This window comes from Drosophila miranda, chromosome 2, assembly GCF_003369915.1.
Source record: "Drosophila miranda strain MSH22 chromosome 2, D.miranda_PacBio2.1, whole genome shotgun sequence".
Lineage (NCBI taxonomy): Eukaryota > Metazoa > Arthropoda > Insecta > Diptera > Drosophilidae > Drosophila > Drosophila miranda.
Genome location: NC_046675.1, coordinates 16,321,320 through 16,348,966, shown reverse-complemented (window position 1 = coordinate 16,348,966; position 27,647 = coordinate 16,321,320). Strand labels below are relative to the sequence as shown.

Below are 27,647 nucleotides of genomic sequence, written 5' to 3'. Positions count from 1 at the left end.
GCTGGAGTTCATAATTTAGCGTTTATTTATGAGTTGTCAAGCTGTTGGCTACGTGACGTGTCGGCCTTGTTGGGTTGTTCAAGTTCAAGGCGTTTTGGCCGGCCGGCGCCTGGAGACGTTTAGATCAATTTGATATTTATGAGTTTATGCAGAAATCTGTCTGTTCCCAGGCAGGATTGGCCCACCCACGCACCTGGTCTTGGGTCCTGGGTCCTGGGTCCTCCCTGCGGGTCCTGGCGATGTCATGAATGAAATGCATAAGGAGTAGGCGGAGGTGGAGGTGGAGGAGGCGAAGGAAGATATTCAATATGATCCTGGCAGCCTTGAACTTCAGTCTCGTCCATGGAGTCAGCAGACAGCTGCTGTGCTGCTACTGCTGGCTGTATGGCATCTTCCATCTGATTGGGCACATGGGAAGCGAAACATGGCTAAGCTTTGGGCCAGGCCAGGATCAAATAACTATTGGCAGCAGCTGCTTGCTTCCGATTCACACGCTCCCTCCCAGGCCCAGGCCCAGGCCCAGGCCGTGCCCAGCCGAGTGAGGCTGCCAAATTGGCTAACAATTTTCAAGTGGCTGCTGCTGCTGCTCTTGCTGCTGCAATCATTGGATTAATTTTAATATGTCCATGGCTATAATGGCTCGGACTCGGCTTCTTTCGACCTAGCCTGCATCTATGATTATGGGCTCACGGCATCGATTCCGAGTCGGACCTGGAGTCGGAGTTGGAGTCGCCACAAACACATGTACATAAATGTAGCAACATTGGTTGCTCGGCTGCCTCGATGGCTGGTACTGCCTGGTTGCCACTGGAATTGCGACCTCTTTGGCGCTACCAGTGCTGCCACCGGTGCTGCTACTGCCACTACTACTGCCACTGCTGTTGTAGCTGGTTACGAAACCCCAAGAAAAACTTCCGCATTCATTTAAGATCATTTCTGTCGTTTGCTGCTCCAAGTGGTTGTTGCTGCTGCTGCCGCTGCCGCTGCTGCTGCTGCTGCTGCTGCTGCTGCTGCTGCTGCTGCTGCTGCTGCCGGTGCAAGAGTTGCAACAAGCATCAACAGCAGCCCCCCCTCATTTGGTGTTGCTTGTCTGTTGTTTGCTATTATTAATGCCGCCGCCACCACCACCACCGCCGCCGTTGCCGTTGCCTTTACCTGCCCCAACTCTTCTGCCACTGCTGTTTTCTTCATTTGTAGCTGCTGCGCTGTTTTCGCGAATTTATGGATCAGGCAACAACTGTGCACACGGCGCGACATGGAGCCGGTAGGCTGGCAGCTAGTTGCTGCGGCAGTTGCGGCAGCCACTGCGTCGTCTGCCCCCCAAAGACAAGCGCCCAATTGACAAGGTGTTTTGGTGATTGTCTATACCGGATTGCGGGCCAGTCGTTGATGATGTTGCTGTTGATGTCATACTTGGGGGCAGCTGACAAGTCAGCTGATGCGATGGTCTCTGAAGCAGATGATGATTGCTAGAGTATATGGTAGGCGGGGAGGGTTGTGGGAAATGAGTTGCAATCGAAGATCCGATACGTGATCCTGAATAACGTGCTTAAGTTAATGCGAACTTTTCAATAATGCGGTGTACGTATTTCCCAAAACTAAATGGAAAAGCATTAAAGTTCAAATAACTATACTTTACGTTCAAAAATTCTATATTCAAATATTTAAATACCCATCCTCTTTTGACCCAATTGACATATAAGTTGATTAAGTTTGATCTGAAAGTCTATTAAAATAAGCAAAAGATTACTTTTTTAGTATTTTTATATTCATGTTTTACTTTGACATTATCTCCTATAGGAACAATTATTCTTGGTAACATTTTTTCTTCAAAGTCTCGCTAAGATATTAAACTATTTGAAAAAAAATCCTAATAAATTTGCTCAATCTCGGCTAATAGTAGATTTTTAAACATTAATTATCACGGAGTTTGATGTCTCCGTCAGATGCATACGCGGATTTAAAACAACAAAAAGGAAAGATTTACTGCATTAGATAACTTGGAATATTAATTCTCAGTACTTCAGATATTATCACAAAAAAAATATTATACGGATAGTCCAACCCAGTTCGCAGAGTTTTGCATTTTTGTACCATAACCCCAAAAATGACTTCTGTTTTTTGTAACGTAACGTCAGGACATATTTTGGCTTATATCTTTAAAGCCGTTCATTCGACTGTTGTAATTTGATTGGTGAATCCTATATTCTACCCAATTGTAATCGAATAACAAAAATGGTATCTGCATTGTAAACCAGATCCAACAGTAAGCCTTATAAATGACAGCTGCTGGAGAGAATCCAACAAGTCCTGCCATAATCAGGTCATGCCTTGGCTCGCGTTCCCGTTAGTTGGCCTTTTTTCGTTCGTTTATTTTGGTCTGTGTCGCCTTACCAATAAATTCACACTAACGGGGCGAATACCCGTGCAAAAAAAGAAGAAAAGCCTTACGTTCATCAATAATAAATACAGTTAGCCAGATCCAGAGCCGAGTCCCGGCTTGTCCATATTACCAAATGCAACCAGTTCGCTGGCCGCTGGCCGCTGTCCGCTGTCCGCTGGCCGTGGCACTGTCAAATGTGGAGGCCTGCGTCAATAAATTACCTAGAAGTGCACCTAACCAAGAGCCGAGAACAGAATGCGAGAGGAAGAAGGTGGCCAAGAAAGAGGCAACGGTACATTATGCAATCACAGCATGAATGAGACACTCTTGACCGAGTTTCCAAAGCCAGGCAATAACGGTACCACGACAAATGCGACAGCTGACAAGTGGCCCCAACAAGGGGAAGGCAGAGCCACCAGAGACAGAGCTACAGCCCAGAGTCGCAGCCCCACTCCCCAGTCCCAGTCCCAGTCCCAAGCTCAAGCTCAAGCAAAGAACGGCACACAGAGCAGAGTAGCGACTAACGGGTTCTAGGCTTTGGCCAAGAGAAGAAAGAAGGAAAAGATATAGGAGAAGAATACAGAGGAGTGCTCTGTAGAAGAACAGGGAAGAGCCACCAAGAGCTCGAAAAGCAGGGCGCTAGCCAATTATGCAAACAATTCTGCAACAAAGAAGTAAAAGAATAATCGCAAAATAGAGTAGAAAATGTGGTATCTTTAAATACGAGATCGAGACTACAGATTAGTGGGTGGAAATTATGAGAATTATAGCCATTGAACATGCATTTCTTTCATCATCTTCTTGCTTTAAAGAAAAACGAACAACATAACCATTCAGGAGGCATTGTTCTAATGTTGCTTTGTGGAGCAAGACTGGAATAACTATGCTGTGTTCCGTATATAAACACAACTGATTATCTCTTGAACCCAAATCCAATGAAATTTCATCAAAATGTACCCAAGTTCCTAGTAATTTCGCCAATTAACCTACACGAGTATGTCTTCAGTTCTATATACTGGAAATTTGCATTTATTTAAAAGTTATTAGTGATGCTGTAAGTGGACAGAGGGTTAATATTGTTGGTTAGATCGATACGAGTGTTTGTGTGCATGTACATGTCTAAGTACGGGACTTGGGCTTGCGTAATATAACATGCAGCCGGGATCGGGATCTAGCCTAACAAGTGAGTCTTCACCAAGGAGACAAGAGGAGCGGCAGTGGGCATGGCTGGATATTCCCCGGCACTGCCGGCAATATCAATGTGGGTATACTTGAGCGGCACCTTCGCATTGATGCCGTGCTTATCGAGCCCGGACGCCATGATCATAAATGCGGCGGGCACCTGGTGTCCGCGTGGGGTACGCACCGACGGGGCATTGTTCGCCTGTACCAGATCCTCTCCAATGACCTTGCCAGCGTTAAAGGCAAAGTCGCTGGGACGCAGCACAGAGACCTCGAAGGGTTCGCCATAGGTCTGGCCAGCTGCCTGAAGTTTACGAGCATGATCGGCCTGGTGGGCCACACTGTTGTCTATGGCGATCGACTGACCCTCGCCGGCCGAGATAAAAGCATGGCCCGTCAGCGTGGCGATCGTGAAGAGATGCGGATCGGGCAGACTCTGCTCGACGGCCATCTCCTTCATGCGGCAGAGAGCATCTGTCATGCACATTCGTCCTTCGGCATCTGTGTTGCCAATGCGAACGAGGAGACCTGCTCGGGAAGTGATGATCTCATCGGCCACGTAGCACTCCTCTCCCACGGAGTTGCGGACCATGCACAAGGCGGCAACGACATGGATATCCTCCGGCTTTATCTCGTTGACCACCTTCATGAATCCAGCGACAGCAGCAGCTCCGCACTTGTCGCGCGACATTCCAGCCATTACACCACCGGCTTTGATATCGGCACCGCCAGTGTCATAGGTTACTCCCTTGCCAACCAGCATAAGCGTCTTGCGGGCAGGCTTGGGAGGCTTGTATTCCAGGAAGATGATGCGACCTCTGTGACGCTCCACCACATCGGCAGCCCGATTGACGGCTGCGAACAGAGGATAGTCCTTCTGCAGGGTATTCGAATCGCTGATCACATTCATGCTGAGCTTGTCAAACAGATTCTTGACGTATTTCTCCACCTGGCTGGGGGCCATCCTCTCTGGGTCGCCACCGCCGATGTCGCGGGCCACGTAGCGACCAGCTTCCAAAATCAAAGCCTCGCGCAGAATCTCGTCCGCTTTGGGATCATCAATCTGCACATTGAGGGTGGTTACACGGGTGTCCTTACCGGGCTGGGCTTCACGTAAATGAATGGGCTGAGAGATAGCAGAGAGAGAATAATCTTGTAGGGCTTGGAATTGCATTGGAATTGGATAATTCTTACAACATACAGCTGCTCCAAGGCGCCGAGCACGGTGCATAGTTCTGCCTGGGGAAAGCGCTTCACCTTGGGCACAAACAGCAACGGAGTGTTGAAGCCAGCCTGTGAGAAGATAGCGTTTTGAGTGTTTCCTATTAGATTTGAGCCCAAACTTACCTTGAGGACCTTCTGCATGGATTTTTTGGCAGCCTCCTGATAAGATCGGACATCATCGTAGTCATTCAGATCTCCCACGGGTGCGTAGACCACAGGCTGTTCCACATTAGCGGCTCGGAAGCAGGAGATGCTGCTATCGAAGGACTTGTCGAACGAGCGATGCTCGTCGAAAGTGGCCTTAAGTTCTGTAGGCAGAACATCCTGGTCAATCACACAAACGCAATCGGTGCCACTTCCTTTCATCAGCTTATTCAGCCTCAGGGTGCATGGTACAAATCTGTGAGGACAAAGTGCGAAACGGAATTATCAGTATTATTATTAATTGAGAAATATTTTAATCAACATTCTTCATTGAAATGCAATTTTATCACGCGCCAGTTGTTTATTGTTGAGCAATTGATGTCCCCTTGACGGGGAATACTGGCGAATCCCCTTGACGGTACTGTACACGCCCATGTCTATTACGTCTCTCTCTTTCTGCTTGGCGCTGAGATTATCTTAACTTTTGAAGTGCAATAATGTTTGTATTAAAGATAAGCATTTCGAATGACCCCACTCAAGAAAAAAAATGAGGCTTCGATGTCGAAGCTTTAAATACTCTTACATGAATAGCATGTAAACCTCTTTGATCTTTCAGATAATTGATTTACTATCTTTAAAATATGCATATGTATGACATAGAGATCCGATACTTCTGCATCTGATAAATTATCTATTGATCAAGTGTGTGCCAAAATGTTCAGCCAGATAGATTTTTAAACTAGACTATGTAGATCCGCTTAGATAACCTTCTCTTTTGTACACTTGAAGCACTTGATAAACATATCCTAGTACCCTCTGCGAGAGTATACAACTAATTGCCTAATTTTGAAAATATGGCGTATCACAAACTAGAGCTTTTGGAAAAAACATTCTATCGCTAACTAACTTATTTTACTTACTTTTCGATGCCCATATTCGACGTTAGCGGGAACACACAACTGATTCAATCGGGAAGTGGGGCGTCACTGAGCGCCGGCAACAAACAACAGTTGGGTATCACTTCATACAGTGCAGCGGAGTACTGGTATTGGAACTGGGATCAAGCTGCTGGTGCTGGTGCGGGTGCGAGAACTTATCTGAAACTGAGTGATAAGGCGTGTGTCAAACAATTCCACGAGATAACTTTTAATATAGCCCAGCCCCGACAAAAACGATCTCTTGACGATGGAACAAACAATTTGCAATGATGTGCTTGGGTGGCCGTCCCGAAGCTTTTTATACTTACATTTGTGAAGGAACGGGTGGGTGGTTGTGCAGTAGGCACAAAGCAAATTGCACGAGCTATGAATAATGGTTTCAATGACTACAATGTAATGCTAGAACTTGCAAATAAAGGCAACAACAATAAAAACAAAGTCTACTCACGTCGGAAGTCGCTTGCCAGTTTCTACTTGCCAGTCACGTTCACGGTTAGTGCAGATTTTTTGCGAAAAAATCAAGTCAAACCGGCATGGGAAAGCTTTCAAATGCCGGGTCAGCTGTTAGCCGGCGTTGCCAACCACATTGAATTTCAAGAGTGGAGTCTGCTTTTGGTAACAAAGTACAGTAAAAGCTCCTTCGCGACTACAAATGCAGACTCATAGAAAGACAACCTCTAAAAAGATAAATCGTACATTTATTACTTATTTATGTAGCTCTGTATGTCCTTAATCAACTGCGGGAACTGCTTGGCATCCAGTGCCAAGAGCTTTCTGTATGGCGTCATCACCGCATCGCCCTCCAGCCAGTCCCCTGACATGCCGGAATCGCATTCGGAGGCCACAGACCACTCAAAGGAGAACTTGGCCCGCTCTGAGAGCAGTTCGTCCTCGTCATTGGTGTAGATATCCTCGGCAGGCTGGCCTTTCTTGGCCTGCTTGCGAAAGAACTTGACGAGGAGCAGCAATGTTCCGAAATTGAATTTCATTTGTTTGGTCTTAGCGTGGTCAATTTCCATCTTTAAGTTCTCAAACAACGGCACGCATATCTGTGCGGGTATGTTGATGAAACGTTCGTTAATTAGGAATCCCAAATGGGGCTGTTCTTCGTTGTCCAGCAGATAGCTCAGCTGTTCCAGCGCTGCCTCCGAGGCATGCGACTTGGCGCGGTCGAGCAGATACGTGCGCAGCTGGCTGACGCTTGGCTGGTCCTTCTTGGCCGACAGATTCAGTACGGAGGTGATGCCAAAGACAGTGCCTTCTTCCACCATATTGTCATCAGTTTCGCTCTCAAGTTCGTCGTCGTCGACCTGGCAGATTACGCTGCCCACATGGTTTTGAGCTGAAAGAGATGGATTAGACAGGACTAAGGAATGGACTGTATGGCGCTGCTTCACCTATAATCAAATCCGCCATCTGATTGCAGTTGATATGGGCCCGCAAGAAGAGACGCTGCAGCAGCTGGGAAATTCCCTGGGTATCGGGATCCACGGGTGTACGACCCTCGAAGTCAATTTGCACCTCCTATAACGTATATTGTATGTTCAATTATATTTTCGTTTGCTTTATTTGTGGGCAGGACGCACCTCATTGCCAGTGTAGGCGTCTGGATGTATTTCGTCCTCACTCTCTTCACTGGAGCTCGAGTCGTCATCCTTTTGATCTACCTCCATCTTATTCAGATTCTTACGCTTGCTGGCAGACATTTCACCAAAACTTTTCAGTTAATATAGTTTATTTTATGTTTCTTGGTCAAACAGCTGGATGTGTGGATACACACGTGTGTAACGGCGTTGCCAGGCAGTTCTTGTTCGACATGCGCACAACAGAGGGTTGCTAGCAGTGCTGCCAGGTCAGCCAGTTTTGGCTAGTTTTACAATTTTATTTATTTTAAAAAATCGTATACTAAGGTTTCAAGGACGTCTACTTGAATATGCTCGTATAGTACTCCTCTTCCAGGTCGTACAGGTCCATTGCCATTTCGTCCCTTAGCTTCATGAGTTTTTTGTCGCACTCAATCTGCGTGGATCGGAACAGTTGAGAATTGTTCGTAATGGCTTCGTTCACGGAGTGGAAGTCGTTCAGAATCAGATACTGCTTGAGATCGGCGACTAGCTTCATCAGGGATTCTCCTGCCCGCACCATATTGGAGGCGCGTATCTGCATTTCAAGAGCGTCCTGCTCAGATTGCGTCGTTCGTGAAATCTGACTGTGACTGTCTCTGCGTGCCAGCTTAAGAGTCTCCTCGAAATTCTCCAGCATGCTGCGGACGTCCTCCTTCAGACGCACATTGTAAGATTTGAGCAGGGCCTCCTTCGACTGCGGCAGAATGGTAATACGAGAGCCGCTGGCCATGATATCATAAATAAAAAATACTTTGGTTTGTTTACAAAATGCGGCCAGCCGGCTTCTTTGTTTGTTTTTTTTTCGATTAAATTTCCGATAGTGCTGCCAGTTTAGCTTTTTTCTGGCTATATCTAACATATTTAAAGTGGAATATATTATAAGATTGGAAAAATACCTAAGTAAACCATCCATCTTGTCTTAGATTCAAATGTATATTTTTCGCTATGTTGGTTTCTTTTAAAAGCAATACATTGCAAAATAATATAAAAAAAAACAATAGCTATTTTGTTATGATTTCATAGCAAATTTTCGATCATGGGCACAGGACGATTAATCCATTGTCGACCAAGATCAAATTGTTTAAATTTGAGGGGGTTTAAGTGGGCTTAGTTCGTTCACACAACAACAACAAAAACGTGCTGAAAAAGTTAGGCAATAGAAAAAATAGAAGCTGTCAGCTGAAAATGCATACGGACTTAGCTTCCCATTTGCACACGCCGGCCTGCAATAAACTAATCGAAGAGCTGCAAGCTTGCCACGACAACGTGAGTACGCAAGGGGCCACAGTTAGTCCTTATAACACTTTTTCCTGTATGCCCACAGAACGCTTTCGGCAGATTCATTGGGATCTGCAACTCCATCGACGACAAGGTGGTCAAGTGCTTGAAGGGCGAACGCATCGCTCGCTCCGCCGCCAACCGAGTCAAGGCGCGCGAGAATCAAGCAAAATACAAGGAGAAACTTCTGCACGGGGAGACCGAATAGCAGAATGGCTGCCACCGCGGATCCCTTGGAGCCCTTCTACTTCGAGCACGAGGAGCAGCAGCGCATTTGCGGGAAGCCGGTGAGCCCCATCACAGATGGCTTCGATGCGAACTATCCCAGTGTTGTGGATCGTTTCTTCACGCGCTTCTACTACATCCGAGCCAATGCCGCCTACCAGGTGCTGTACCACTCCAATCGCATCTGCCTAATCTGCCTGGCGCCCACGCATCCCGCCCTTGCCCAAGGCATTGCCAGTCTAAGCTTCGACGTGGGCAACGTGGATCGCAGCCAGAATGTGGTGAAGGGCACTACTAAAAGTTAGTAGTGATGCTGTAAGTGGACAGAGGGTTAATATTGTTGGTTAGATCGATACGAGTGTTTGTGTGCATGTACATGTCTGAGTACGGGACTTGGGCTTGCGTAATATAACATGCAGCCGGGATCGGGATCTAGCCTAACAAGTGAGTCTTCACCAAGGAGACAAGAGGAGCGGCAGTGGGCATGGCTGGATATTCCCCGGCACTGCCGGCAATATCAATGTGGGTATACTTGAGCGGCACCTTCGCATTGATGCCGTGCTTATCGAGCCCGGACGCCATGATCATAAATGCGGCGGGCACCTGGTGTCCGCGTGGGGTACGCACCGACGGGGCATTGTTCGCCTGTACCAGATCCTCTCCAATGACCTTGCCAGCGTTAAAGGCAAAGTCGCTGGGACGCAGCACAGAGACCTCGAAGGGTTCGCCATAGGTCTGGCCAGCTGCCTGAAGTTTACGAGCATGATCGGCCTGGTGGGCCACACTGTTGTCTATGGCGATCGACTGACCCTCGCCGGCCGAGATAAAAGCATGGCCCGTCAGCGTGGCGATCGTGAAGAGATGCGGATCGGGCAGACTCTGCTCGACGGCCATCTCCTTCATGCGGCAGAGAGCATCTGTCATGCACATTCGTCCTTCGGCATCTGTGTTGCCAATGCGAACGAGGAGACCTGCTCGGGAAGTGATGATCTCATCGGCCACGTAGCACTCCTCTCCCACGGAGTTGCGGACCATGCACAAGGCGGCAACGACATGGATATCCTCCGGCTTTATCTCGTTGACCACCTTCATGAATCCAGCGACAGCAGCAGCTCCGCACTTGTCGCGCGACATTCCAGCCATTACACCACCGGCTTTGATATCGGCACCGCCAGTGTCATAGGTTACTCCCTTGCCAACCAGCATAAGCGTCTTGCGGGCAGGCTTGGGAGGCTTGTATTCCAGGAAGATGATGCGACCTCTGTGACGCTCCACCACATCGGCAGCCCGATTGACGGCTGCGAACAGAGGATAGTCCTTCTGCAGGGTATTCGAATCGCTGATCACATTCATGCTGAGCTTGTCAAACAGATTCTTGACGTATTTCTCCACCTGGCTGGGGGCCATCCTCTCTGGGTCGCCACCGCCGATGTCGCGGGCCACGTAGCGACCAGCTTCCAAAATCAAAGCCTCGCGCAGAATCTCGTCCGCTTTGGGATCATCAATCTGCACATTGAGGGTGGTTACACGGGTGTCCTTACCGGGCTGGGCTTCACGTAAATGAATGGGCTGAGAGATAGCAGAGAGAGAATAATCTTGTAGGGCTTGGAATTGCATTGGAATTGGATAATTCTTACAACATACAGCTGCTCCAAGGCGCCGAGCACGGTGCATAGTTCTGCCTGGGGAAAGCGCTTCACCTTGGGCACAAACAGCAACGGAGTGTTGAAGCCAGCCTGTGAGAAGATAGCGTTTTGAGTGTTTCCTATTAGATTTGAGCCCAAACTTACCTTGAGGACCTTCTGCATGGATTTTTTGGCAGCCTCCTGATAAGATCGGACATCATCGTAGTCATTCAGATCTCCCACGGGTGCGTAGACCACAGGCTGTTCCACATTAGCGGCTCGGAAGCAGGAGATGCTGCTATCGAAGGACTTGTCGAACGAGCGATGCTCGTCGAAAGTGGCCTTAAGTTCTGTAGGCAGAACATCCTGGTCAATCACACAAACGCAATCGGTGCCACTTCCTTTCATCAGCTTATTCAGCCTCAGGGTGCATGGTACAAATCTGTGAGGACAAAGTGCGAAACGGAATTATCAGTATTATTATTAATTGAGAAATATTTTAATCAACATTCTTCATTGAAATGCAATTTTATCACGCGCCAGTTGTTTATTGTTGAGCAATTGATGTCCCCTTGACGGGGAATACTGGCGAATCCCCTTGACGGTACTGTACACGCCCATGTCTATTACGTCTCTCTCTTTCTGCTTGGCGCTGAGATTATCTTAACTTTTGAAGTGCAATAATGTTTGTATTAAAGATAAGCATTTCGAATGACCCCACTCAAGAAAAAAAATGAGGCTTCGATGTCGAAGCTTTAAATACTCTTACATGAATAGCATGTAAACCTCTTTGATCTTTCAGATAATTGATTTACTATCTTTAAAATATGCATATGTATGATATAGAGATCCGATACTTCTGCATCTGATAAATTATCTATTGATCAAGTGTGTGCCAAAATGTTCAGCCAGATAGATTTTTAAACTAGACTATGTAGATCCGCTTAGATAACCTTCTCTTTTGTACACTTGAAGCACTTGATAAACATATCCTAGTACCCTCTGCGAGAGTATACAACTAATTGCCTAATTTTGAAAATATGGCGTATCACAAACTAGAGCTTTTGGAAAAAACATTCTATCGCTAACTAACTTATTTTACTTACTTTTCGATGCCCATATTCGACGTTAGCGGGAACACACAACTGATTCAATCGGGAAGTGGGGCGTCACTGAGCGCCGGCAACAAACAACAGTTGGGTATCACTTCATACAGTGCAGCGGAGTACTGGTATTGGAACTGGGATCAAGCTGCTGGTGCTGGTGCGGGTGCGAGAACTTATCTGAAACTGAGTGATAAGGCGTGTGTCAAACAATTCCACGAGATAACTTTTAATATAGCCCAGCCCCGACAAAAACGATCTCTTGACGATGGAACAAACAATTTGCAATGATGTGCTTGGGTGGCCGTCCCGAAGCTTTTTATACTTACATTTGTGAAGGAACGGGTGGGTGGTTGTGCAGTAGGCACAAAGCAAATTGCACGAGCTATGAATAATGGTTTCAATGACTACAATGTAATGCTAGAACTTGCAAATAAAGGCAACAACAATAAAAACAAAGTCTACTCACGTCGGAAGTCGCTTGCCAGTTTCTACTTGCCAGTCACGTTCACGGTTAGTGCAGATTTTTTGCGAAAAAATCAAGTCAAACCGGCATGGGAAAGCTTTCAAATGCCGGGTCAGCTGTTAGCCGGCGTTGCCAACCACATTGAATTTCAAGAGTGGAGTCTGCTTTTGGTAACAAAGTACAGTAAAAGCTCCTTCGCGACTACAAATGCAGACTCATAGAAAGACAACCTCTAAAAAGATAAATCGTACATTTATTACTTATTTATGTAGCTCTGTATGTCCTTAATCAACTGCGGGAACTGCTTGGCATCCAGTGCCAAGAGCTTTCTGTATGGCGTCATCACCGCATCGCCCTCCAGCCAGTCCCCTGACATGCCGGAATCGCATTCGGAGGCCACAGACCACTCAAAGGAGAACTTGGCCCGCTCTGAGAGCAGTTCGTCCTCGTCATTGGTGTAGATATCCTCGGCAGGCTGGCCTTTCTTGGCCTGCTTGCGAAAGAACTTGACGAGGAGCAGCAATGTTCCGAAATTGAATTTCATTTGTTTGGTCTTAGCGTGGTCAATTTCCATCTTTAAGTTCTCAAACAACGGCACGCATATCTGTGCAGGTATGTTGATGAAACGTTCGTTAATTAGGAATCCCAAATGGGGCTGTTCTTCGTTGTCCAGCAGATAGCTCAGCTGTTCCAGCGCTGTCTCCGAGGCATGCGACTTGGCGCGGTCGAGCAGATACGTGCGCAGCTGGCTGACGCTTGGCTGGTCCTTCTTGGCCGACAGATTCAGTACGGAGGTGATGCCAAAGACAGTGCCTTCTTCCACCATATTGTCATCAGTTTCGCTCTCAAGTTCGTCGTCGTCGACCTGGCAGATTACGCTGCCCACATGGTTTTGAGCTGAAAGAGATGGATTAGACAGGACTAAGGAATGGACTGTATGGCGCTGCTTCACCTATAATCAAATCCGCCATCTGATTGCAGTTGATATGGGCCCGCAAGAAGAGACGCTGCAGCAGCTGGGAAATTCCCTGGGTATCGGGATCCACGGGTGTACGACCCTCGAAGTCAATTTGCACCTCCTATAACGTATATTGTATGTTCAATTATATTTTCGTTTGCTTTATTTGTGGGCAGGACGCACCTCATTGCCAGTGTAGGCGTCTGGATGTATTTCGTCCTCACTCTCTTCACTGGAGCTCGAGTCGTCATCCTTTTGATCTACCTCCATCTTATTCAGATTCTTACGCTTGCTGGCAGACATTTCACCAAAACTTTTCAGTTAATATAGTTTATTTTATGTTTCTTGGTCAAACAGCTGGATGTGTGGATACACACGTGTGTAACGGCGTTGCCAGGCAGTTCTTGTCCGACATGCGCACAACAGAGGGTTGCTAGCAGTGCTGCCAGGTCAGCCAGTTTTGGCTAGTTTTACAATTTTATTTATTTTAAAAAATCGTATACTAAGGTTTCAAGGACGTCTACTTGAATATGCTCGTATAGTACTCCTCTTCCAGGTCGTACAGGTCCATTGCCATTTCGTCCCTTAGCTTCATGAGTTTTTTGTCGCACTCAATCTGCGTGGATCGAAACAGTTGAGAATTGTTCGTAATGGCTTCGTTCACGGAGTGGAAGTCGTTCAGAATCAGATACTGCTTGAGATCGGCGACTAGCTTCATCAGGGATTCTCCTGCCCGCACCATATTGGAGGCGCGTATCTGCATTTCAAGAGCGTCCTGCTCAGATTGCGTCGTTCGTGAAATCTGACTGTGACTGTCTCTGCGTGCCAGCTTAAGAGTCTCCTCGAAATTCTCCAGCATGCTGCGGACGTCCTCCTTCAGACGCACATTGTAAGATTTGAGCAGGGCCTCCTTCGACTGCGGCAGAATGGTAATACGAGAGCCGCTGGCCATGATATCATAAATAAAAAATACTTTGGTTTGTTTACAAAATGCGGCCAGCCGGCTTCTTTGTTTGTTTTTTTTTCGATTAAATTTCCGATAGTGCTGCCAGTTTAGCTTTTTTCTGGCTATATCTAACATATTTAAAGTGGAATATATTATAAAATTGGAAAAATACCTAAGTAAACCATCCATCTTGTCTTAGATTCAAATGTATATTTTTCGCTATGTTGGTTTCTTTTAAAAGCAATACATTGCAAAATAATATAAAAAAAAACAATAGCTATTTTGTTATGATTTCATAGCAAATTTTCGATCATGGGCACAGGACGATTAATCCATTGTCGACCAAGATCAAATTGTTTAAATTTGAGGGGGTTTAAGTGGGCTTAGTTCGTTCACACAACAACAACAAAAACGTGCTGAAAAAGTTAGGCAATAGAAAAAATAGAAGCTGTCAGCTGAAAATGCATACGGACTTAGCTTCCCATTTGCACACGCCGGCCTGCAATAAACTAATCGAAGAGCTGCAAGCTTGCCACGACAACGTGAGTACGCAAGGGGCCACAGTTAGTCCTTATAACACTTTTTCCTGTATGCCCACAGAACGCTTTCGGCAGATTCATTGGGATCTGCAACTCCATCGACGACAAGGTGGTCAAGTGCTTGAAGGGCGAACGCATCGCTCGCTCCGCCGCCAACCGAGTCAAGGCGCGCGAGAATCAAGCAAAATACAAGGAGAAACTTCTGCACGGGGAGACCGAATAGCAGAATGGCTGCCACCGCGGATCCCTTGGAGCCCTTCTACTTCGAGCACGAGGAGCAGCAGCGCATTTGCGGGAAGCCGGTGAGCCCCATCACAGATGGCTTCGATGCGAACTATCCCAGTGTTGTGGATCGTTTCTTCACGCGCTTCTACTACATCCGAGCCAATGCCGCCTACCAGGTGCTGTACCACTCCAATCGCATCTGCCTAATCTGCCTGGCGCCCACGCATCCCGCCCTTGCCCAAGGCATTGCCAGTCTAAGCTTCGACGTGGGCAACGTGGATCGCAGCCAGAATGTTGTGAAGGGCAAGGCCAAGAAGGGCGGCATGATTCTGCAGGCGGACTCTACACTGGCGCTGCTCACCACAAAGACGGGACAGATCTACAAGATACCTAGCTGCATACGCGGCAAGCTGGTGGAGGTGAACGCTGCTCTGGTTGCAGAGCCGAAACTGCTGGAGCAGCTGCCCGAGGGAGCTGGCTACTTTGCCATTCTTCTGCCCAAAATTGAAAACTGCTACTTGATCAGGGAGAGCCTGTTGACACAGGAGCAGTACGAGGAGCACTTGAAGGCGAACCAGGAGCAGAATACGGAGCATTTAAAGACCATCACGGAGCAGAAGGAGAAAGAAGAAGAGATGTTGATCACGTGAAATACTGACTACGTATTTAACTATTGACTACTGAACATTTATAATAAAACCCAGAATATGTTTTGCAAGGAATCGGCTGACAATTTCATTGGATGCTACATAAAACTGACTAGTTTTGGCCTTTATTGGTGCATTAGATGACAAACATTCTCTCAGTTCTATAATATCCATTTTCCAGGGTATTCAAAATGTTGCCCAGTCCGCGCAATGTTGTGGAACAGTGCTGCTCGATTTCACGACACATGAGTCTTGCCCATACAAATTGAATGTTGCCAGCGACATAATACGTAAGAAAAAGTTAGTGTGGAATGTAAGGGACATTGTTGAGGGGAAAAAGGACATTGTGGCGAGGAAAAATCCCAGAGAAAAATATTGATTGAAATATTATAAAATTGAAATCTGATATCGATGCTGTTATTGATTATAAAATTGATATCGATGCTGTTATTGATGATAAATTTGATATCGATGCTGTTTTTGATTATAAAATTGATATATCGATGCTGTTATTGATTATAGAATTGATATATCGATGCTGTTATTGATTATAAAATTGATATATCGGTTTTGTTAAGCGAAGACATGAACCAAATTGTGTACGGTAGAGGGTGCCCTTATTCTCAATGCTTTTCACCCCTAGATGGCGCCACCGGTCTTAGAGATGGACAGAGTTAAATTATCAGACGATCTAGCGATGAACGATAGTGCGATCCACTCAGCGATCAATTACGCGGGTAGAAATCATCGCAGGCGGGCATTTTAAATTGTGTTTTTTAAACTGCTATAAATTACTTTCTCTTTCCTACAAATTGCCCTTCTAAGCTGCTGCGTGAGTGCCAATCAATGCCAAAGGCTTCAACTTCAGCTGCCAGCTAGTTTCGATACATTTGATGGGGTCTTCTACCCAGGGAGCACGGGGAAACACACTCGGCTCGGGCCCTTCTCGTGACTGACGCTGAATGCCACTTAATTCGGTTTTGAAGCGAGTTGCATGTCAAAATGATTGCTCTTCTGCAAACAGCGCATCTGTGTTTGAATTATGATGGAGCGCGCAAATATTCCAGATGCAAATATTTGCACAAAACTACACACACACACACACACACATCGAGAGAAAGAGATAGATAGACGCACGCTAACTTGAAGTGCAACAGTGGCTGGCCTGGCAGGAACTGAAGCAGATACAGAACCCGACTCCCCATAAGTAAGCCACCCACACATGCCATGCACCATTGCCTGCCATGGCCATGCCCCACGCCCCATGCCACCCATGACTACCACTAATGGCAGGCGTGCTACGTCGGCAGTGCCAAGCACTTTTGAGAATGTGTAACCGGCACTGACTGACTTTCGCCAGGAGCAGAGCAGAGCGGAGCAATGCAGAGTCGAGGAGTAAAGCCGAAGAGCAGAGGACCTCTCCTCTTCGAGCTGAGGACGATCCGGGCTCGTTTGGCCGGAGCCAACATTTGGTGCTGCCGCTGCTGTGGCAGACATCCGTTGCCGGAAATACGCTTACAAACGTAACCAGCACGTACAAAATACAGGGTGTCCTTTCGGGTCTGTGCCACGGGGAGGCAGCCAGGCAGCCCAGCAGCCATTCTCCTACTGCTTGCCTCCTGTCTGTTTACTTTGCAGCGCAAGACGACGCCAGCGACGCAGAGAACTCAAACAAAATATAACTGTTGGAAGAAGATGCTGCAATGGCAGGCAGAGAGCCATAGCAGAGGCAGGGGCAGCAGCAGCGTGCACAGAAAAAGTTTACAATTTATCTAGTAAAATGTAATTAGGATCCTGGGTGCAGGCGCCCCAAACCCTCAGCATTCGCATTCCGGAGGAAGCACAGAGTTGGGGCTGAAGTGCGTGCAACTTTCTTTGCTTTAAAATTCAGCTGGCTGAACATTTAAGGAACGATTGCGATAAACAGAGTTATAATGAATGTAATCCTTTGTTACTATGAGGAATCTAACAAACTAAAACAACTCCACAAAGAGAGGTTTTTTATTGGTTGCATTTAATTTTGAATAAAACTATCTTTGATTAAAGTTTAGGAATCATATAATCAGAGTAATGTTATGAGAATAGGTTTCATGTGGCAAGTACTACTACTATTATAGTTTCCTAGTGCATTCGATTTCAGATTATAGTTATCATAATTATACAGTATATACAGAAATATGTGCCATATTGAAGATACTCCCCACGTCCTATAAGTATAATCCAATTATAGTTTTCCGCCTGCTTTGCGCAAATCAATTTCCTATCAAAACTCCACCAAGCAAGTATTTGTCTTTGTCGCATCTTAATTTCGCTGGCACATTCATAGTATCATACATACTCGTATGTACATATGTATGAATGTATATCGAGATATATTTGCTGAGAAATTGATTTTCGTTAATTTCTGCTACTTCGAAAATGGCGCTTTGCGAGGGTTGCTCCAACAGTTGGCCCTGGCACTCGAGCAACTTCAAGGGGAACGGAACTGAACTCTTCGCACGGCCTGCGCATAAGACATGCGCAAGAGCGACTGAGATACAGATACACACAGACGCAGATACAGATGAACAGCAGTCACGCACACAGACACCTATGTAGATGCGGGCACAGATACAAGAGAGAGACACACACACACACCCAGATACACGTTCGAGGCGGAGCAAAGTAAACAAACATGGCCGAAAATGTTTGTTGCTCATAATCCGATACAAGTGCAAAATGCCTATACACACACACACAGATATATATGTATATAGATAGCGAAATACGAGTATCTCTCGCAGTCTCTCACTGGCTGACGATTTAGGGCCGTCTTTCATCTCGAGATGTGGCAACTTTTTGGCCAGGTGTTAATCACAGAAGCCATGTAATCATCTTGAATTATTCAGCTGCTCATTTTTTGAGCAATCGCTGAACTTGCTAAATGCCTGCTCAGGCATTGCCAAATGATTCCCTTGAATTCGCCAGTCAGTCAATGTAATTGAAATTCAATTAGGAAAAGAAATAAATTAATTGTGGGGGGCTAAAATTATATGAAGAGATTGTAATGTAACAAAAATGTAAAATTCTCTGCACTGCAAACAATTATGCACTCATATATCCCTTACCTTCTATGAGGTTTTATAATTTCTTTACAATTGGCTATCCAACCCAAGACGGGTAAACACTGATTCCAGTCGTTTGGTTTTAGAGTTTGGGTGCTCTGGCCCATATAGTATGTACATATATGTTTCTGGCAAAAAGTGTCCTGCAGTCGATAATCTTCATTTCCTAGCTGTTATCAAATCATAAATTCCCATTTTAAAGTTCAACAAAGAGCTCAGTCAAAGGAAGTACAATACATATTTGTATCTCTACTCGTATCTGTAAAAATAAAATGAATTTCTGGAGAAGTGAAACCGAGGTGAAGCCTCACTTAACAAGCAACGAGTATTTATCAGCAGTTCCTTTTCCACTTGTTTGCCTCATTTGAAATTGATTTCAAGTCCAAGAATCAAGTGGAAAGACATCGTCACCCCACTGATTACACTTCAGCTGGCTGGGAAATTTTCGAAGCTATTTTTTAATTGCAGAACATTTGCAGCTAATTAGTTGGAGGTCTCCAAGGGCAGTTGAAGCTCGAGTCTCCTGACTCCGATGATGATGAAGATGATAGAAAGGCCCGTAATGACCCTGTCACACACGGACACTTGAGAGAGCAAAAACTTTTTTTGGAGATCGCTGCACTTCAAAGCTACGACCGGCCAGGCCCCGTCCTCGGGCCGACCCGGCACTTGACGGAGACCAGAGAAAAGTGTCTCCCCGACTTGGCCACTTGAGAGCACCTACCACAGCGTTCCACATCGCACATTGGTTTAGGGTTATGCGGGGTTTTCTTTTCGGTTTCGTTCGGGTTTCGTTTCTTTTCGCCATCGAACAGGTAAGGTAATCATCGTGATGGCGGCTTTCAAACATAAGCAAAATATTGACAGAGCGGCTAAACTCCAAGGCGCAAAAAGACCCCGCCACATCCATATGCATATGCGATGCGATGCGACGTTGCCGACTCATTGGTGCCAGGTACTATCCCCAGGTAATATTTCCATTCGATCCGATCCGAACTGAACCGATCCGAACCGCTGGCTATGTTCGGTCGGTCGGTCGGTCGGTCGCTCGTTCGGTTTCACTGTTTGCACACATTAGAGCCCAACATCCGTTGTAGCCGTTGTCGACTGTCGCATTCAAATGTTGTTTTTAGCCATTGAAGTGGTAAATTTCACCTGTGTGTGAGGTGGACGCTGGCTGGAATGGATGGAAGCGGCGGCCCATAGACACGGCCACTTACAACAAATGCATTTTGGCCCTGGGGTTGGGGGTCGGCGCGGCCTTTGATAGTGGACCACACACATACACACACGCACACACAGAGTCTCCTTCATAAATGCAGCGACACTTGAGTTGATTGATTTCGAGATGTAAGCATCCGCGAGATGCAAAAAAAACGAAGAAGAGAGGAGAAAAATCCACAACGGACAAGAGAAATATTCCACTCTGGTGGTCCTCCTCCTCCTCCTTCTTCTTCTCTCCATCCTCTTTGGGATCGTCTCTGGGCTGTTAATTTGCTGGAGGAAGTTTCCATTTAGCACTTGGGCAAACAGTCTCGTCTCCGGGTCTGCAGTTGTCACCAGGCACATTCCTGCGATGCCACTCGAAGCCAAAGTCCGGCAAAACTTTGCCATAAATACAAAATATCAAAAATGTTATTGTGGTTGCTTCTACTGGGGGGTGGTGCTGTGGTGCTGTGGTGCTGCTGTGGCGGTACGGTACTGTGGTGGTGGCAGCCTTATTGTTGCTTCTGTTTGCGGTTTGCTGCTGCTTCAAGTGCCATTCAGCTAAATTGTTTGTATGTCAATCAAAGATGAAAACGCGCAACGGAAAATGCGAAAATTAAACAGAGGGCGGACGGGCGCCTGGTGGGTGGTTCATTCAGGATGGACTGGGTTGGATTGGGTGGTTCTCTGCAGTGTGCTGGTGCCTTCAACGTGGGCCATGCCACTTAAAGTTCATTGAGGTGACGCTGGTGGTTAACAAAAGGGGGACGAGCAGCAACAATAACACGCCGCCACTACAACAAATTGCTTTGCTACATGAAAATGTCAAAGTACACGCCGAGCTCTCCTCTGTTCTGTTCTGTTCGGTTGACTGAGTGGATTTGGAGGGGTGGTATAAACATACGGCAGAATAATACAGAAATAACAATGGCAAAAGCCGGAGTAACGAACAGCAGAAATAATAATAGCAACAGCGAGAACACTTAATCAACGGAAGGCTGCTTCAAAACCTCTTTGGGAGTATTCCTGGCCCGCATTTAGGAGTGTGTTACAATAAGGATTTATTAAAATATTGTTTTATTGGGTTGTTCTATGGGGGTTTTAGGGGAAAATATGCCAAAATTAGATACTTTTAGTGAAAGCAGCAATCATCAATAAATGCAGTTCCATTAGTAAAAGTAAATCCAACAAGGAAATACAAGGTGCTACGATCTATGACTGGTTTTTGGCTTTTCGTCCTTGGATAACTATAACGGGATATACCCTATAGGTACTTTATAGTTATCTTGATCTATTTCTTTGCATTGGGAGTTAAGTTTTTAAGCTGACTACACAAAATATCTGGCACTAACCTTTTTTTTACTTATACCCTCAAACACATATTGAATATATTTGGGGGATATCTTGCTTAAAGGATATGTCAAATATTTACTTCAATTGTAGCTATTAATTCGTTTATTCCCTAAGATTTCCCTTCCTCCCCTTGCCCATCGCTTTAGTTCCTTTCTGTCCCGTCACCATGTAGCCGTAATTTATGCCACTCCTGGCCCGACTAACCCATCAACAGCTTTTGACCCAAACTTGTGCCTCTGTCCGTCCGGTCCGCATGTCCTTGCGCCTGTCAGTCCAACCTCCTCCAATCCTCGAATGCTGCTCCGGCCCGTGCCCGTTCCCGAGCCCGTGCCCCTTGTTGTTGGTTAAATTTACATTGAAATGCGAGACTCGAAGTAATTCGAAAGTTTGATTTTAATTTGTTTTCATTTCGCATTAGGTAGGGCCCAAGCATCGCTGGGACTGGTCTGGGTCTAGGTGGCTCTCACGCTGTCACTGTCTCTTTTTCTCCACACTCTGCATCTCTCTCTCTCTCTCTCTCTCTCTCTCACTGCACGTACATATATATGTGGGGCTCTCTGTCTCTTTCGCTGTGTGTAGTGTGTCTCTGTCTGTTTACACGCCCAGTTTGCATCACAAACTGTGACAAGGAAAGGCAGGCACCGCATCATCCATCTACCATCTCGAAGCTGCCACAGAGCCGAGCCACACGGGATATTGCTCCATTTGCGCGCCTGGGCTCTCGAGTCTCTCGTGTTCGTTCTCCGTATCCATCTCCGTCTCTCCGGCAGTTGGTGTTGGTAAACTTTTGCCTGATTTTGTGTGCTTTTAACAGTTTTAATCAAATAATTGCACATGTGCTAAATGTAAACATATTTGTTCGATTCCACTAACCAGACACGCCCCAAACAACAGACGACCCCTGTGCCGCTCTCTGCCTTTTTAGATGGTGCTGCAAATTGTGCAAAAATTGTTAAGCAAGAGAGCTACAAAAAGGGGCAGGCAGGCGGTGGAGAGGAGAGGAGAGGACAGGAGAGGCGTAGTATGGTAGGAGAGCACATTTGCAGCTCCAAATGGAAGCTGAAGCTCTACCCCGCCAGGAATATTTACGGATGCAAACGAAACAGGAGAAAGTTCAAACACACAAACAAATGAGAGAGCAAACAGCACAGAAGACACTGCAGAAAGAAAGCAAACTCCCAAGGGGCACGCAGCACTTGGATGCAAATGCAACCACCCCCCAGTCAGTCGCTCTCCAGTCGGTGGCCAATCCCTGCCAGGATTGTAGGACGCGTGCACAAAACAAATTTTTAATTTCCCATTAAGTTTTTCTTGGCCAGAGTCTTCGCCTAAGCCTAAGGGATAATAAGTTGCGTTGCAGCGAAACAGGAGAGGAAATGCCAGCGCGTGCTTTTGTTTGCACGATTCACGTGGCTCAGCGCCGGTCCGGGGATTAAATGCAACTTGAAAATATTAAAACATTTTGCGACAAGTTGGCAAATGAAAGCCCGCCCAATCATGTCAACAGCCAAGTGCCGACGAACAGCCACGAAACGTGTGGCAAGGGAATGGTAGTAGTAGGACTTGTAAAGTGGAATGGGAATGGGTCTGAGACCCGGGGACCGGCACCGGCAACGGCAACGGCACCGGCACCGGCACCAGCACCAGCACCAAACGACACCAACAACAGGAAGGAATGATTTCTTGTGCCAATATTTTTCCAGAGCACACAATTTCGATTTGTCGAGTGCAACTTTGGCGCTCATCGTACTCATCATGGCTGGCGCTCAGCATTTGGCTCCTGCTGCCCTGCCACGACCCAGCTCCTACTCCTCCTCCTACGAGTAGTCATGCTGCTGGCTGGCTGCCGTTCCATGCTCCATGCTCCATGCTCCATGCCTCGTCCTTGACACCCAGTCGACAACAGTCCACAGTCAGAGTCGGAATCCACAGTCGGCAATCGGCAGTTGATGTCTCCTACACGAATACGAATGTCAACGGAACGGAGCTGAATGGCTGCCTGGCTGCCTGGAAACTCTGGCTGCTGCTAAAAAATACGTTGGGTGGAACGTTAACATCTACATGCGCACACATAGCGTATTTATATACGTATATATGTGTGTTTGTGTGAGTGTCCACAAACACAAACACACACTTACAGGAAACAGCTACGACTCTGCCCCATGCTGCAAGGAGGAGGAAGTGGGCTTCGCTTCGAGTGTTCGGGGGGTTCGCGGGTTGTTCGGTGGTGGGGTGTGGGGTGTGGGGTGTGGGGTGTGGGGTGGGTGCTAGATGCTACTCGCTTGCAAATCAAGTGAAATGTTTGCAAATAGAATTTGTCTGTGCTTGCTCGAGTGTTTGACTGAAATCTATATACATATATAGTTAGTGTATGTGTGCCAGGATGCTCTCTCTTTCGCTGGCTCTCCCTCTCCGTGTGTGTGTGTGTGTGTGTGTACATTATGATCAGTACAAATGTGAACATAACTGCACAAATATGTACATAGCAAGTCGCTCGCTCAACGCCCAGACCCCACCACCCACCCTCTCGGAAAAGCCAGGCAGGCGAGCCAAAGAGTCGTCAGCTTTTTATATTTGTGCATATTTGACTCCACTCTCTCTCTCTCTCTCTCTCCTTCTACTTCTCTTGCTCTGTATCTGCGCATCCAGCGTCAGCCATCCGCCGTACAGCCTGTTTGTCTTTCCCCGGCGCAAGGATTAATTAGCGTGCAAGTGTGGCATGCAGCAAAAAACAAAAATTATACAAAAAACCAACAAAAATGAGCGAAAAGACAACAAGAAAATAAATAAAATTCATTCAATTGCATCATTTGCCGAATGAAACTCAATTACCATGGCACCTTTACGAGTACTTTACGCCGCCAAGGCACGGGGGGTTCTTTGGCCTTTGATTAACAATTTGCAGATAATATTGGGTAAATGTTAACTTTGACTCAGACATCTCAAACAACGGCAGGGGAGGCGGAGGCTGGCTTTTGGGGTTATCTCTAATGTGATATCAGACACGATAAGATTACAAAAAGAAGCTGCTACTACTACTACCAGAACAACCTAATTGTTTATAAATGAACAAATTACTCAACATTGTCTACTATCTATTTTTATCGGGCTTAGAGACTGAGTAGAGACAATCCTTGAGCCCACTCCCCTCAAAGTTTATACCTCAGTCCAACACTTGGGTCTGCAAAATTGCAATGAAGACTAATTCACTAATCAAAGGAAAAGTTCTAAGATCAAGGAGCTTCGTTTACTTTGACATTTGTACTTGAACAACGGAATTGTATTGGCGATAACGCCTTGGACTTCCTTTGTTCTTGAAACAGAATTCTCACACCATAAAACAATCCCGAATATGCATCTCCGAACAGTTCAGAATGCCTAACAAAGAACTCAAATAAAATGCATGATAATTAAGAACCAAGTCTGGATGTGACACTGTTTGTATATGCGGAAATTAGTGTACTCTCTATAGGCACGACTTTGTCTCGTTCGTATTTGAATTCAATTAGATGTTATTGCTCTATTATCTGTTGTTCGTTCGTTCGGCTGTGGAAATTGTTGTTTGTCGAGCAAATTAGTTGATTTTCCAATGTCATTGTAAACACACATGTTACTTAACTATTGACCAAATTAATGAAGAACTGTAATGGAAATTGTAGAGTATATAGCATGCCTGATCCATGGATTGAACAATAAATGGATCTCTAATCGAACCGACGAATGCCTGAATTATCCCTCTCATGTGCCATCCACTTCATTATCACATGACACAAGCCGAGTGTGATTATCGCCTGATTAACATTCCATTTGGAGTACATTTGCCTCATATCTGGGTGCGTAGCTTGACGTTGCCCCATCGTCGTTCATTAGCACAGAAAATTATAATATTTTGTCAACGCTGCTGCTGCTGCTGCTTCAGCTGATGCTGATGCTGGTTAATTGTGCCTGACAATCTTGCAAAATATGCAAACGTTTGAATTTGACATGCACACACGAAACGGTTGGCAAATAGCCGTGCAGCAGTGCACCAGTGCAGCAGCAACAGCATCCTCCACTGCCACTGCCACATGGCTCCTCTGTCGGTCGAATGCAAATTGCAGAGCCAACGGGAAGGAGCGGCAAGTGCACCTGCATGCATGTGCAAACATAACGCAGCCAGCCCCTGTCTCCCTGTCGCCTCCCTGTGTCCCTGTCCCTGTCCCTGTCCCTATCCCTCCTTTCTGGCCCGGTCACACGGAAAACTGCATATCACAGCAACTGCAGCAGGAACAGCAGCAGCAGCAGCAGCAACAGAGGCATCTGCATCGACACGGCCTCAAGATGCTGCCCCGGTTGGGTCTGCTCTGGCGAATGACTTTGAAGTGGCAACGCATATAGGGCAGGGTGTTCTTAAAAATTCATTTCATTGTCCTGCATTGTCTGGCGCGGGGTGCGGCCAGAGAGGCGGGCAAATACAGCTTTCTGCAGCGGCCGCTGCAGCCGCCATCATTTCCGTTTTAGAGCTGGGTCCTCGGTCCTGGTGCTCGGCAAAAAGATGCAAAGACAGCTAAGCAAACATCATCAGCACAAAGATGGCAGCAACGGCGACGGCGACGGCAACGGCAACGGCAACGACGACAGGACGCAGCAGCAGCAGAAGCGGCAGCAGAAGCTCTGTTTGCACAACGTACGACGGATATTGTGCTGATGTTTAGCTCTAGCAGAAAGAGCCTTCGCCAGAGCCCTGGTAGTAGCTCCTGCAGCAGGAGCAAAGGCATGCTGCAAAGGCTGGCAGCAAGCAGTCAAGCATTTGGACAAACACGAGGGAAGGAGCAGGGAAACGCCGCCCGCGGACATAATAAGCGTGACCAGGACGAGTACCAGGAGCAGGACCTGCACCAGCACCAAAGACTGATGCAAGAGAGAGAGTCACAGGCCTGCAGCGCAAATCCAGACCTAGGCCTAACCCTAACACAATTTGAGGGCAGCCCTAAGACGACAAGCAGCCCAAAAGAGCCTGTGACAAGTGCAGCCGCAAATAGCCCCAGGATGACAGCCAAGGACTGTAGCAGGGACAAGAATAGGAGCAGCAGCTGGCCAAATCACGCCAGCGAAATCTGTCACAATTACAATAAAAAAGCGAAGAATGCCCAAAAACTGTCAGTCGGATTCAACAATTTATAAATATTTGGCCAGCCGAAAGATGGTAAAGAAAAGCCTGAGAGGGAAGAGCGAAAGAGGGAAAGGAAATGAGGTGCCAAAGAAAATAAAAACCAAAACGAATCTGTCATTGTTGGGCCATTTTTGGCTCATAAATTTCACCTTTGGCCAAATGTTGTGTGTGTGTGTATGTGCGGATGTGTCCCCGCTCCTCTAATGGGCCATGCAATGTGTCTTGATGCAATAGGCAGTAAAACATCACATCCCATTGGGATCTCCCGCTGGGCCATACAAATCGCATTACACGACTTTTTGACTCCGCATTCAACTCTAATTACCCGGTAGTGGATTGTAGTCCTGTCCTGTCTGGGTCCTGTTCCTTGTGCCAGCCGACAGCAGAAAGCAGCAAAGGCAGCACAAAGAACCCAGGATAGGGGCGTTATCTGTTTGTTGTCCTGTTAGGCACAGGGCCCATGTCCCTTCATATGTAGCCAATTTGTCTGCACTTCCATGGTGGATTTGGGAGAAGAAAGCCGGGTTTCACACGGCGCAACCTCCGCCCCGAGACGAAGGTCATTTGGGGTCTATTCTTGGCCCCGCTCCCGCTACCAGCCCTCTCTCAGTCCTCTCTCACAGCATGTATAATTAAAAGAAACGACGCATCGTTAGGAGCGTTATCACCAGCCAGCCAGCATCAGAAGATAATGCTAAATTCAATTCTATTGTCTTGCCCCGAAACAACTGTGCGGCTTGTTCAAATATGGTATTGAAAGCGTGCTAAATGAAAAATAAGTATCTGTGTTTCAGCTAGGCAAATAGAACGCCTCGAAATTGAATAGAAATAATGAAACAAAAACGGAATAATTGTCGCCAAAGGTTAGGGGAATATTCTATGCTCTAAATGGGAGTAACCCTTAAATGGCAAAGTGATCTAATTTCTATTAGCCTCCAACTTATCCATAAAAAGTCTTAACATCTTAATGAAAATATTCGTAGGCTCACGTAGTGCATTTACATTTTAATACAGAAGAGATATGTCATGTTTTATAGAATATATCTCTTATCGACTCAACCTTAGTTTCCCTATCTCTAGATCAGCCAATTCCATGGTGATTTCCTTATACCCCCGACAAGAGTATAAAGATCGCGATATCGTATGGTGGTCCATCATGTTTCTAACTTTCCAAACAGCTTTTGATGTCGTAGTCGTTGTCGTCTGCTATTTGCACAGTTGTTGCATTATGAGACCCGGCAAAATTCCAAATAAATGGGAAAAATACTCGTACAAGCGGACAGAAAACGTTGAAAAAGAAGACAAAACACCACACAACAGAACA

At 46.4% G+C, this 27,647-nt stretch overlaps 9 protein-coding genes across 14 annotated transcripts; 3 read left to right on the top strand and 6 right to left on the bottom strand.

The window, feature by feature from the left end:
* Window positions 1-3,382: 3,382 nt before the first annotated feature.
* Window positions 3,383-6,425, bottom strand: LOC108156193 (putative aminopeptidase W07G4.4). 3 transcript variants are annotated; one of them, XM_017287527.2, is made up of 6 exons: window positions 6,320-6,409; window positions 6,180-6,235; window positions 5,854-6,036; window positions 4,913-5,189; window positions 4,760-4,858; window positions 3,383-4,691 (listed from the first exon to the last, which is right to left on the bottom strand). In XM_017287527.2, exons 3-6 carry the CDS (start codon window positions 5,865-5,867, stop codon window positions 3,555-3,557), a joined length of 1,527 nt encoding a protein of 508 aa, XP_017143016.1. In that variant the 5' UTR covers window positions 5,868-6,036; window positions 6,180-6,235; window positions 6,320-6,409; the 3' UTR covers window positions 3,383-3,554. The 3 variants fall into 3 exon arrangements, with proteins under 3 accessions (XP_017143016.1, XP_017143013.1, XP_017143014.1); XM_017287524.2 differs by lacking the exon at window positions 6,180-6,235 and having other exon boundaries at window positions 6,320-6,425; XM_017287525.2 differs by lacking the exons at window positions 6,180-6,235; window positions 6,320-6,409 and having other exon boundaries at window positions 5,854-6,130.
* A 124-nt stretch (window positions 6,426-6,549) lies between these two features.
* On the bottom strand, window positions 6,550-7,602 carry LOC108156194 (protein BCCIP homolog). Its single transcript, XM_017287528.2, has 3 exons — window positions 7,458-7,602; window positions 7,269-7,395; window positions 6,550-7,213 (listed from the first exon to the last, which is right to left on the bottom strand). The coding sequence occupies exons 1-3, from the start codon at window positions 7,575-7,577 to the stop codon at window positions 6,573-6,575; spliced, it is 888 nt and encodes a 295-aa protein (XP_017143017.1). The 5' UTR covers window positions 7,578-7,602; the 3' UTR covers window positions 6,550-6,572.
* Window positions 7,589-8,313, bottom strand: LOC117187472 (mediator of RNA polymerase II transcription subunit 22). The gene has a single exon (XM_033390236.1). It carries the CDS (start codon window positions 8,224-8,226, stop codon window positions 7,795-7,797), a length of 432 nt encoding a protein of 143 aa, XP_033246127.1. The 5' UTR covers window positions 8,227-8,313; the 3' UTR covers window positions 7,589-7,794.
* A 216-nt stretch (window positions 8,314-8,529) lies between these two features.
* LOC108156197 (COX assembly mitochondrial protein 2 homolog) lies at window positions 8,530-9,007 on the top strand. Its single transcript, XM_017287531.2, has 2 exons — window positions 8,530-8,762; window positions 8,821-9,007. Exons 1-2 carry the CDS (start codon window positions 8,682-8,684, stop codon window positions 8,980-8,982), a joined length of 243 nt encoding a protein of 80 aa, XP_017143020.1. The 5' UTR covers window positions 8,530-8,681; the 3' UTR covers window positions 8,983-9,007.
* Window positions 8,968-15,583, top strand: LOC108156195 (protein Abitram). Its single transcript, XM_033390234.1, has 2 exons — window positions 8,968-9,277; window positions 15,155-15,583. The coding sequence occupies exons 1-2, from the start codon at window positions 8,987-8,989 to the stop codon at window positions 15,509-15,511; spliced, it is 648 nt and encodes a 215-aa protein (XP_033246125.1). The 5' UTR covers window positions 8,968-8,986; the 3' UTR covers window positions 15,512-15,583.
* On the bottom strand, window positions 9,110-12,302 carry LOC117187469 (putative aminopeptidase W07G4.4). Of its 4 annotated transcripts, none has more exons than XR_004472137.1 (6): window positions 12,197-12,302; window positions 11,731-11,913; window positions 10,790-11,066; window positions 10,637-10,735; window positions 9,376-10,568; window positions 9,110-9,312 (listed from the first exon to the last, which is right to left on the bottom strand). XR_004472137.1 is itself a non-coding variant. In XM_033390232.1 (6 exons), exons 3-6 carry the CDS (start codon window positions 11,742-11,744, stop codon window positions 9,432-9,434), a joined length of 1,527 nt encoding a protein of 508 aa, XP_033246123.1. In that variant the 5' UTR covers window positions 11,745-11,913; window positions 12,057-12,112; window positions 12,197-12,286; the 3' UTR covers window positions 9,334-9,431. The 4 variants fall into 4 exon arrangements, 3 of the variants coding, with proteins under 3 accessions (XP_033246123.1, XP_033246121.1, XP_033246122.1); XM_033390232.1 differs by lacking the exon at window positions 9,110-9,312 and adding an exon at window positions 12,057-12,112 and having other exon boundaries at window positions 9,334-10,568; window positions 12,197-12,286; XM_033390230.1 differs by lacking the exon at window positions 9,110-9,312 and having other exon boundaries at window positions 9,334-10,568.
* LOC117187471 (protein BCCIP homolog) lies at window positions 12,427-13,479 on the bottom strand. The gene is made up of 3 exons (XM_033390233.1): window positions 13,335-13,479; window positions 13,146-13,272; window positions 12,427-13,090 (listed from the first exon to the last, which is right to left on the bottom strand). The coding sequence occupies exons 1-3, from the start codon at window positions 13,452-13,454 to the stop codon at window positions 12,450-12,452; spliced, it is 888 nt and encodes a 295-aa protein (XP_033246124.1). The 5' UTR covers window positions 13,455-13,479; the 3' UTR covers window positions 12,427-12,449.
* On the bottom strand, window positions 13,466-14,190 carry LOC108156196 (mediator of RNA polymerase II transcription subunit 22). The gene has a single exon (XM_017287530.2). The coding sequence runs from the start codon at window positions 14,101-14,103 to the stop codon at window positions 13,672-13,674; it is 432 nt and encodes a 143-aa protein (XP_017143019.2). The 5' UTR covers window positions 14,104-14,190; the 3' UTR covers window positions 13,466-13,671.
* Window positions 14,407-14,962, top strand: LOC117187473 (COX assembly mitochondrial protein 2 homolog). Its single transcript, XM_033390237.1, has 2 exons — window positions 14,407-14,639; window positions 14,698-14,962. Exons 1-2 carry the CDS (start codon window positions 14,559-14,561, stop codon window positions 14,857-14,859), a joined length of 243 nt encoding a protein of 80 aa, XP_033246128.1. The 5' UTR covers window positions 14,407-14,558; the 3' UTR covers window positions 14,860-14,962.
* Window positions 15,584-27,647: the final 12,064 nt, after the last annotated feature.